Below are 11,998 nucleotides of genomic sequence, written 5' to 3' on the forward strand. Positions count from 1 at the left end.
ATATTTTATACTATCTCAATAATAATATGTTATTACATTATGATGATCATCATAGTTATTCTTCTTATTTGTGTTTTTTATATTACACCGGGGCTTTTTAATTCTCAAGAGTCTCTGACATTATTCTTGATATTTCTCGATACATAATCAATATAACACAAATTCCAAAGAAATGTATTGTATGGGGAAATGATCCTGAATTTCCAAAAATTTGAACAATAAAACTAAAACATTGCCTGTCTCAACAAAGTAAACAGTTATTTCTGATATGACACCAACAGTGAGTCTATTCATCTATATTTTCCAAGGTTCAGAATATTCTTCAGGGCCAATTTGACATCCTTATTCCGCAAACTGTAGATCAAAGGATTCAGCATGGGCACAATGCAGGTATAAAACACAGAGGACACTTTCCCTTTGTCCATGGGGCTCACAGATGATGGCTGCAGGTACATGAATGCTGCAGATCCATAGAAAACAACAACAGCCAAGATGTGGGAACTGCAAGTGCTGAAGGCTTTGGACCTGCCCTCAGTGGAGTGGATGTGGAAGATTTTATAGAGGATGAAGATATAGGAAATAAGAATAGTCAAGGCAGGAATCAGGACGTTGAAAGAACTGCAGACTAGAGCCAATAACTCATTAAAATAGATGCTAGAACAGGATAGCTCCATGAGTGGAAAAACATCGCAGAAATAATGGTTAATCACATTGGCCTTGCAGAAATAGAGTCTCAACATAAGGCAAGTATGGAATGTCGATTGAATGATGCACAAGATATAACCTGCTGCTGTGAGTTGGAAGCACCAATAATAAGACATGATGGCATTATAAAGCAAGGGGTTACAGATGGCAACATAGCGGTCGTATGCCATTTCAGCCAACATATAGCACTCTGAAATAATAAAAAGAAGAAAGAAATATAGCTGAGTCATGCATTCAGGATAGGAGATGATGTTTTTCTCTGTCACAAAGTTCATCAGCATTTTGGGGGTAATGACAGTGGACTGACAGAGATCAATAAGGGACAAGTTGCTGAGGAAATAGTACATAGGTGTATGTAGGTGAGAACTGAGACCAACCAGTGTGATCATGCCCAGATTCCCCACCACTGTGACCACATAGATTCCTAGGAAGAGGAGGAAAAGGGGCAGCTGGAGTTGTGGCTGTTCTGTGAGCCCAGTGAGGATGAACTCAGTCACTGAGGAGTGATTTTCTGGGTCCATTTTCTTCTTAGTAGGTTCTAAGTTTAAAAACAAAACAAAACAAAAAACAGAAAATGAGTATATCTGTGTGTGTGTGTGAGAGAGAGAGCGAGAGAGAAGTTTATGCATGTGTGTATGCTTGTGTGTGTGAGAGAGAGAGGCAGAGACTTATTTTGCAGAGATCATTCTTTACCTTTCAGCAGAGGACATATGTAATGTAGGGAATTCTCCAGTATCTCCTGCTACTCCAAGACAAACAATTAATTTTGTTGAACTAGAATAGAAATTATAAACATCAAGAACTTTACAATTAAGAAATTTCATAAAGTTTAAGAGAAACAATAATTTATGCATTTTTTTAATAACAGAAGTATTTTTTTTTAAAGTCAGTCAACACGAACATTTCTAGTATTATTTCTGAGTATTCTTCCTTCCTCCATGTTTCTATGTTTATATATTAATTTTATTCTTGTTGAACGGCATAGTATTTTTATTTCATTTATAATAATAGTTGTATATGCTATCTATAATTAATACAGAGAGGATTCATAAGTCTGTGCTAAGTAGTTATATTAGTTGGGGCTGTCTTCTTTAGTAACATCTCAACTGAAAATATCTGAAATGTGATGACCAATATCATTTCACCTGAGATCTGATGCTTTAATATCCCAGCTTCCTTCTCCCTGGACTTTGACTCCAGAGAGCAGAAATGAAACTGCTTGACAGACATCATGCTTATACCTCGAAAGTTTTTTCCACCCCAGGAACCATTCTTCTTATTCTAATTTAGATAATCTTAGGGGTGAGAGTATAATGGCCTAAATACAAGTCACATATTCCACCACTGTGACTAGGGCATCAGTGTACCAAGACTGATCTGTGAAATTTGGACTTCATGATATAAATGGTGGAGGTGAGAAAATGATTCTATTCTCTAAATCATAAAATGCCTTTGAACACAAACGCTAGGTGTTTGATATGCCAACCTTTTAAAAATATAATCATGCATTTTGCATGTGCTAGCAATAGAATTCAAAGATGGGAGAGATGTGGATTCATAAAGTACATGCAAAATAAAATAAGTGATTTTAATGTCAATTTAATACTAGTAAACAGTGTGATGTCTTTTTTAAAGACCATAGTATCTTTAGTCAAGATTTGCAAAGGAAATGAGTAGGTTTTAGAAAATAGAAATTTATATTCTTAACACTCAAGTGATATTTGGCTATTGTGTTCAGTTTGAAGTGAAATACTGTGTGATATAGGTAAAGCTGCACAGTTTCATAAATATCATCTAGAAATCAGTTATTTTAAGATGGCTAAAACAACTAAGGATTTTTTTTCTAGCAAGGCAAAAATTCATGTGGCACAGGAAATTTATCTCAATGTTCATCACATGGCAGTGGGAGGTACTGAACTTACTGTATACATTCAAGAGATTGGGTAAAATTAACTGCTTCAAACCATGGGAAGAAATATTTGAGTTTCACAGCAAAGACAAACATCCCTATCACCAGATACACCCGAGCTGACAGTCATAAAAGTTGGAGCACAGACTATCATGTGCATACAGATATTCTTTTTTTTTTTTTTTTTTTTTTTTTTTTTTTTTCTGGGTCATTTTTATTTTTTTTTTTTTTTTTTTTTTTTTTTTTTTTAATTTTATTTTATTTTTAAACTTTACATAACTGTATTAGATTTGCCAAATATCAAAATGAATCCGCCACAGGTACACATGTGTTCCCCATCCTGAACCCTCCTCCCTCCTCCCTCCCCATTCCATCCCTCTGGGTCGTCCCAGTGCACCAGCCCCAAGCATCCAGTATCGTGCATCGAACCTGGACTGGCAACTCATTTCATACATGATATTTACATGTTTCAATGCCATTCTCCCAAATCTTCCCACCCTCTCCCTCTCCCACAGAGTCCATAAGACTGTTCTATACATCTGTGTCTCTTTTGCTGTCTCGTACACAGGGTTATTGTTACCATCTTTCTAAATTCCATATATATGCGTTAGTATACTGTATTGGTGTTTTTCTTTCTGGCTTACTTCACTCTGTATAATAGGCTCCAGTTTCATCCACCTCATTAGAACTGATTCAAATGTATTCTTTTTAATGGCTGAATAATACTCCATTGTGTATATGTACCACAGCTTTCTTATCCATTCATCTGCTACATCTAACGGGTAGTTGGATTAGGTGTACTTCTATTATCTTCATTCTAACGGATCCTGATTATGGTAGACAGTAGAGGATTGAAGCCTCAGCTCGACCTCATTCTTCCTGTGTGATCTTGAGATAATATGTCTACTTTCCAACTCTCTGAAAAACAGAAACACTAAAATCTACCTCCTGTGTAAATTCACAATACTGATTCCTTATGAAGTGTTTAGCGCAGTCCCATACCCTTGGAAAGACCCTGATGCTGTCATTGTTATTTTAATTTTATTCTATTAAGTTACTTTCCATTTTATCTTTTGTTTTAGTGTCATTTTCATTCCTACGATGATGGCTGGGACTTTTTTTTTTTCCTTAAGACATTTTCTTGTTCCTCCTTTCTACCTAAATATATAAAATGATATTGAAATTTGAAATTTTTACTCAATATTAACTCCTAAATATTTTCCAAGGTCTCCAAATAAAGTTTGAATAAATTTCTGTCATTTTAAGATTTATATCACCTAACAACAAAATCTTTTATTTTTATGTCCCACCAGGTATCACATGATTTAACTATTACACAAAACAGCATTTGGTAGAATCTCTTTTTTCTGACTCATTCTATATCTTTATCTTGTCTCACACATTCCCAATGTATCTGATGAAATTTATTCAATAGTTAGGGTCCTTATATTAAAGGCTTTAATAATAGATACCCCAGGTAATAAGACCATTTTCTATGTGCTGAGGAATACCTTTCTCATGTTTACATTTAGCACATGCTTAATTCTGCATCAGTTATTATGAGTTACTTATTGGCTTTTCTTCTATACTAGACTGTAAACTCAATACAGTGCTTGGCACAATGCCTTATATACAAGTATCAATAAATATGATTTTTTAATAAAATTATCAAAAGGATTGTAGTAGTAAGTTAACATAGACTCTGACACAAGTGAACGAAGCTCTCACACTGCCTGAGTGGAGGTGAGTAAACAAAGAAATACTGGCCATAACTTTCTCCAGCAGGGACAGAGAGATGATAAGGGAACTTTTGCTCCTCATGGAGTGTGAATATTAGAGTGAGGACAGATAGAGACAGAAAAATAGCTACTCGCATCTATTAATGCACCGTGAGGGAGCTAGAATAGAAGATTTAACTTTTTAAAGTCCAGGACTTGGATTCAAATACATCCCTCTTGCTCCCCAGCACACCAGTGCTGTGTGTTCATCTTCTCTATTTCTCTGAAGGGAAAAATGGTTCTGGTGATGCTGGTGGATAGTTCTGAGCACTAACCTTGCAGGACTTCTTGTTGTTGTAGTGTCATAACCTAGAAGATACTGTTGTAATAATTTTGAGTCAATGGTCCTGACTTCTGTTGAAGTCAATGGCCCTCTGCAAAGGTTGGTTGATATGAATGGTGATTAATACTCTGAGTATAGATGCTAAGAGTCAGATGAGGAACAGATAATGCTAATGATCTCCCATTAGGATCATATCCCACAAGTATCAACTCTTGGGATAAGTTACAATTAGCAATTCCCTTTTCTTCCTTTGACTCTCAAATGTTTAATAGTGTCATATAATTGTAATTTATTATTTTTTGTTAGACTATAGGTTGGAAGCAAGGCTGTGATAGATCTTATTAGAACTCTGGTGAACTTCATGTCAAGCTATATAAAAATTCAAAATTTTAGGAAATATTTAAGACCTGCATTAAAGGAACATTCTAAAGTGATTTCACACAAGAGATAAAGAAAAAATTGAAAAAAATCTTTGTGTGCAATAGTTGAATGATTTTTTTCTCATTGATCTATATTTAGCTATATTTAGATAACATGATGTATTTATAAAACAGTAGTACTTGAAATATTTTAACATGCAGGCTGCAGGAAAGTTTCACCTGGTTACTTTCATTACCCATGAAAAGTCCCTAACAATTAGAATAAGTTAATGACACTATCTAATTCTATAAATAAAAGAAATATTGAGGAATAATATAGAGATCTGTCAATGTGAAAAAATTTGCTTAAAATATAGAGTAATAAAAAAAAATCACATTCTGGTTTAAGGTGACAATCTAGGAAGATCCACAACTCTGACTGCAACAGTATAACTCATATTTTTTTAATCTTTAGACTAAATTTATTGAACTATAATTTACATGGATAAAATTCTACATACTAAGAATTTTCTCAATGTCAATATAGGTGAAGTTTTTTTCCAATCTAGGTATGGGAAACCACAGTATTTTAGACTGGAGTGTTCAAGTTCCAGGTACCACTGTATCTCCAGATTTGCTGTGTTGACCCATCAGATAACAAATATACATATTATTTTTTAATGCATGTATGTTGTATGCTTGATAACCAAGAGTTTTGCTTCAAGTATTTTGGGGTTTTGACTTTATTTAATGACTTAAGAAATCAGGTGTTCACAAGTTATCTTACCTGCACTCGGGTTTGATACAGAAGTTACTCAAGTTCGTGTTTCTAAAAATTTGTATAGAAATAATTTAGGATGTCATCAGTTTTATTGCAGATTTTTTTTAAATTTTAAATTTATTTATTTTAATTGGAGGCTAGTTACTTTACAATATTGTACTTGTTCTGCCACATATCAACATGAATCTGCCACTGGTTCATGTTGCTCCCCATCCTGAAACCCCCTTCCACCTCCCTCCCTGTACCATCCCTCCGGGTCATCCCAGTGCACCAGCCCCAAGGATCCTGTATTGAACCTGGACTGGCGATTCATTTCTTATATTATACTATACATGTTTCCATGCCAATCCCCCAAATCATCCCACCCTCTCCCTCTCCCACAGAGCCCAAAAGACTGTTCTATATTTTTGAAGAACTCTTCAAACATAAATTTAATTGATTTTAACTGTTAGAAGTCATATGTAGATAATTGGAGAAAGTAATGAAAAAAGACAGTATGAAATATATATGGCTGCCCATAAACATTTTTTAAAAGAAAATAAGAAAATTGTCAAGGTATTTCTAGTGGCAGGAACTATCTTATGCCGTGAATATATGGCAATGAAATACATGAATGGGGATAATCTTCATGAACATTACAGTACATTTTGGACAATAAACAGGCAAGTACACACCCAAAACAATAAATGGCATAGTGGGAGGCATACAGGTTTGAGCAATGGTACAAAGCATGATGGCACCCCACTCCAGTACTCTTGCCTGGAAAATCCCATGGACGGAGGAGCCTGGTAGGCTACAGTCCATGGGGTCGCTAAGAGTCGGACACGACTGAGCGACTTCACTTTCACTTTTCACTTTCATGCATTGGAGAAGGAAATGGCAACCCACTCCAGTGTTCTTGCCTGGAGAATCCCAGGGATGGGGGAGCCTGGTAGGCTACCATCTATGGGATCACACAGAGTCGGACATGACTGAAGTGACTTAGCATAGCATAGCATAGCATAGCATAAAGCATGAAGGAGATCTTAACTCAGATTGTAAGCTCTGGTAAGGATTTTGAAGTAAGAGAACCATATATCCATACAATATAATAAGTAAAGACTAGCTCTAAAATATCATGTTCATGTTATGTCTGATCACAAAAATATTCTTCTGTCAAGTATTTTCATCAGGAAAACATTGAAATCTTTATTCCTGAGGCTGTTGATCAGGGGATTCAGCATGGGCAAAACAATAGTATAAAACACAGAGGACATTTTCCCTTGGTCCATGGATCTCACAGGTGATGGTTTCAGGCACATGAATGCTGCAGATCCATAGAAAACAGCAACATCTGAGATGTGGGAGCTGCATGTGCTCAAGTCTTTGGATCTGTCCTCCGTGGAATGAATGTGGATGCTGCTGGAAATGATGAAGATGTAGGAGCTGAAAATGATCAGGATGGAGACAAAGATGTTAAGTACAGCAAAACATAGAACCAGCAATTCATTGAGATAGGTGCTAGAGCAGGAGAGCTTGAGGAGGGGAAGAAGATCATAGCAACAATGGTTGAGTGCAGTTCAACTCTGTTCAGTTTCTCAGTCATGTCTAACTCTTTGTGACCCCATGGATGGGGGCAGGCCAGTTTTCCCTGTCCAAAACCAACTCCAGCTGCTTACTCAAAATCATGTCCATCGACTTGGTGATGTGATTCAAAAATCTCATGCTCTGTCATCCCCTTCTCCTTCTGACCTCAATCTTTACTAGCATCAGGGTCTTTTCCAATGAGTCACTTCTTCACATCAGGTGGCCAAAGTATCGGAATTTCAGCTTCAGCAACAGTCCTTCCAATGAATATTCAGGTCCAATTTCCTTTAGGATGGACTGGTTGGATCTCCTTGCAGTCCAAGGGACTCTCAAGAGTCTTCTCCAACTCTCCAACACCACAGTTTAAAAGCATCAATTCTTTGGCCCTCAGCTTTCTTTATAGCCCAGCTCTCACATCCATACATGGCTATGGAAAAACCATAGCTTTGACTAGACAGACATTTTTTGGCAAAGTAATGTCTCTGCTTTTTAGTATGCTGTCTAGGTTGGTCACAGATTTTCTTCCATAGAGCAAGAGACTTTTAATTTCACGGCTGCAGTCACCATCTGCAGTGACTTTCGAGCCCCCCAAAGTAAAGTCTGTCACTGTTTCCCCATCTATTTGCCATGAAGTGATGGGACCAGAGGCCATTATCTTAGTTTTCTGATTGTTGAGCTTTAAGCCAACCTTTTCACTCTCCTCTTTTACTTTCAAGAGATTCTTTAGTTCTTCTTCTCTTTCTGCCATAAGGATGGTGTCTTCTGCATATCTGAGGTTATTGATATTTCTCCCGGCAAACTTGTTTCCAACTTGTGCTTCATTCAGCCCAGCATTTCTCATGATGTACTCTGAATATAAGTTAAATAAGCAGACTGACAATATACAGCCTGATGTACTCCTTCTCCTATTTGGAACCAGTCTGTTGTTCCATGTCCAGTTCTAACTGTTGCTTCCTGACCTGCATATAGATTTCTCAAGAGGCAGGTCAGGTGGTCTGCTTTGCCCATCTCTTTCAGAATTTTCCACAGTTTATTGTGATCCACACAGTCAAAGGCTTTGGCATAGTCAATAAAGCAGAAATAGATGTTTTTCTGGAACTCCTTTGCCTTTTCAATATCCAACAGATGTTTATCAGTTTGATCTCTGGTTCCTCTGACTTTTCTAAATCCAACTTGAACATCTGGAAGTTCATGGTTGACGTACTGTTGAAGCCTGGCTTGGAGAATTTTGAGCATTACTTTACTAGTGTGTTGCTGCTGCTGCTAAGTTGCTTCAGTTGTGTCCGACTCTGTGCGACCCCATGGACTGCAGCCTACCAGGCTTCTCCGTCCATGGGATTCTCCAGGCAAGAACACTGGAGTGGGTTGCCATTTCCTTCTCCCTACTAGCGTGTTAGACAAGTCCAATTGTTTGGTAGTTAGAGCATTCTTTGGCATGTGTGATATTATTAACATTTAAAACTGTGTCACTTCCCTATTAAAAAAAAGTTAGCAGCTTCCTTCACAAAAAATAAATAAATAATAAATAAATAAAAATTGATGTCTCACAGTGATCCACACGTGATTCATGAACTGTCTGCTATCTACTTTTCTAGTTTGGTAGAATGATCATTTCATGTGAAGTATGATCTGTTTTTTTCTGGATCTACATAGGCTTTTCTTGTCTAGTGGTCTAGTGAGACAATTTTCTGTCACTTACCTATGTTTTATTTAGGAGCCTAAGCCCAAGTAATTCAAGGATTTTCCACCAGAACTCTTATTATTTGTCCTCTGTTAATCCATTTGTGCTTGTTGGGAAAAGCACTGGACTAGGAATCTTGCCTATGACAGGAGTTGTGATTGTAACCATCTCCTTTCCTTTATACCACGGGCTTCCCAGGTGGCTCTAGGGGTAAAGCATCCCTCTGCCAATGCAGGAGATGGAGATGTGGGTTTGGGAAGATCCTCTGAAGTAGGAAATGGCACCCCACCACACTATTCTCACCTAGAAAATTCCATCAGGAGAGGAGTCTGGTGGGCTACAGTCCATTGGGCTGCAAAGAGTTGGACACAACTGAGCAAATAAGACTGATGAAAATTAAATCAAATGATAAATATGAGTGTTCTTTGAAAATGATTATCTGCTATTGAATTAATTTTTTTAGCTTATTTATTTTATTTTATTTTTTAACTTTACAATATTGTATTGGTTTTGCCATATATCAACATGAATCCGCCACAGGTATACATGTGTTCCCCATCCTGAACCCTCCTCCCTCCTCCCTCCCCGTACCGTCCCTCTGGGTCATCCCAGTGCACCAGCCCCAAGCATCCAGTATCGTGCATCGAACCTGGACTGGCGACTTGTTTCATATATGATATTATACATGTTTCAATGCCATTCTCCCAAATCATCCCACCCTCTCCCTCTCCCACAGAGTCCAAAAGACTGTTCTATACATCAGTGTCTCTTTTGCTGTCTCAAATACATGGAGGTAAAGTTATATTATGGGGTTCCCTGGTGGCTCAGCAGTAAAGAATCCACTTGCAAATGCAGGAGTCATGCATCTTCCACTGCATTGGGACGATCCTTTGGGAAGATCCTTAGAGAAGGAAATAGAAACCAACTCCAGTGTTCCTACTTGGGAAATCCCATGGACAGAAAAGCCTGGCAGGCTACAATCCATGGGGTTGGAAAGAGTTGGATAGAATTAAGTGAGTAAAAAGCAACAAAGTTATATTATATATTTGTCCAATATTTGGATACTATAAGTAAACACTGCAACTTGTTATGTCAGATGAATAGACAGCACACTATTTAAAGGACATTGATATGGCAATAATGAATAGGATGGTTTGTATTAGGAAAAGACAGAAGACAACTGAGCATTTAGAATAATATGAGAATTTATAATTATAAGATGTTTAAGACCCACAATCAAAAAGCAATAGTATGAGGGAAAAGAATAGATATTTTAAAGAGAACATAACATGAAATGGCAACTCTATAAATTACGGCACAAAAGAGCATTAACATATATCAAGGCTGTATATTGTCACCCTGCTTATTTAACTTATGTGCAGAGTACATCATGCAAAATGCTAGGCTGAATGAAGCACAAGCTGGATATTGCCAGGAGAAATATCAATAACCAAAGAAACGCAGGTGACACTACCTTTATGGCAGAAAGTGAAGAGGAACTAAAGAGCCTCTTGATGAAAGTAAAGCTGGTTTAAAACTCAACATTGAAAACACTAAGACCATGGCATCTGGTCCCATCACTTCATGGGAAATAGATAGCGAAACAATGGAAACAGACAGACTTTATTTTCTTGGGCTCCAAAATCACTGAAGGTGGTGACTGCAACCATGAAATTAAAAGATGCTTACTCCTGGGAAGAAAAGCTATGACCAACCTAGAAAGCATATTAAAAAGTAGAGATATTACTTTGCCAACATTGTCAAACTATGTTTTTTTTCCAGTAGTCATGTATGGGTGTGAGAGTTGGAGTATAAAGAAAGCTGAGCGCCGAACAATTGATGCTTTTGAACTGTGGTGTTGGAGAAGACTCTTGAGAGTCCCTTGGACTGCAAAGGGATCAAACCAGTCAATCATAAAGGGAATCATTTTTGGATATTCATTGGAAGGAATGACGCTGAAGCTGAAGCATTAATACTTTGGACACTTGATGCAAAGAACTGACTCATTGGAATAGACTCTGATGCTGGGTAATATTGAAGGCAGGAGGAGAAAGGGACAACAGAGGATGAGATGGTTGGATGGCATCACCAACCCAATGGACATGAGTTTGAGAAAGCTCCAGGAGTTGGTGATGGACAGGGAAGCCTGGTGTGCTGCAGTTCATGGGGTTGCAAAGAGTCAGACACAACTGAGTGACTGAACTGAACATGAATACACAATTCAATAAAGTATGGAACAGAAGAGCATTAGCAACATGAAAGTGATATAATTCAGCAGGATTTCTTTCTCTTATGAACACCTCCTTCATAAACAGTTATAGTGTTATTGGTATAAAGATAAGACAATGTTGTTTGGGCTGCTTTTATAAATATTTACATTTCAATTATAATTTGAATTTCTTTAATGACTGTCTACTGTGAAACTCCACAATAAATCTCCATCCTTGCAATTGTTGCTTTGACCAATACTGTTTGAAAGATTTTGATTATTTTCATTTTATCAAAGGAAATAAAAGTGAAAATAGTATAGAAGGTATCTAGAAAAAGAAACACAGTCTTATAGGAAAGTGATGATGCTTGACATATAGAAGGGAATTCTCAGGGAGGCATCGGACCTATTCATTTATTCATAATCTTCTTGTGCAAAAGTATCACTTATTATGTTTTCTCTATCATTTATTATGTTTGGGATCATGGCAAATACACAAGTGAAATAACCTTCCATTTCTTCTTTTCAAAGGAAAATAATACTAGAATTTGTCCTGAAGGAATATAGTAAATAAAGATATCCATTTAAAGTACTGGGCATAGTGTTTTATATTTTATAAATCTTGATAATATGCATTACTGTGATTTTCACCATAATCATCATATGCATTGTTGTTCTTCCTAGATATATTATTATTAAAAAGAAAAGTAAGCTCCTTTAATATTCA

General features: G+C 36.9%; 1 protein-coding gene across 1 annotated transcript; it reads right to left on the reverse strand.

The window, feature by feature from the left end:
• Positions 1-290: 290 nt before the first annotated feature.
• On the reverse strand, positions 291-1,226 carry LOC129653766 (putative olfactory receptor 8G3). Its single transcript, XM_055583459.1, has one exon. It carries the CDS (start codon positions 1,224-1,226, stop codon positions 291-293), a length of 936 nt encoding a protein of 311 aa, XP_055439434.1.
• Positions 1,227-11,998: the final 10,772 nt, after the last annotated feature.

Source organism: Bubalus kerabau, chromosome 5, assembly GCF_029407905.1.
Source record: "Bubalus kerabau isolate K-KA32 ecotype Philippines breed swamp buffalo chromosome 5, PCC_UOA_SB_1v2, whole genome shotgun sequence".
In the NCBI taxonomy this organism is placed as follows: Eukaryota; Metazoa; Chordata; class Mammalia; order Artiodactyla; family Bovidae; genus Bubalus; species Bubalus kerabau.

What these genes read in the sequence shown, in the direction of transcription:
- LOC129653766 (XM_055583459.1), bottom strand. Translation starts at nt 1,226, where the DNA reads ATGGACCCAGAAAATCACTCCTCAGTGACTGAGTTCATCCTCACTGGG.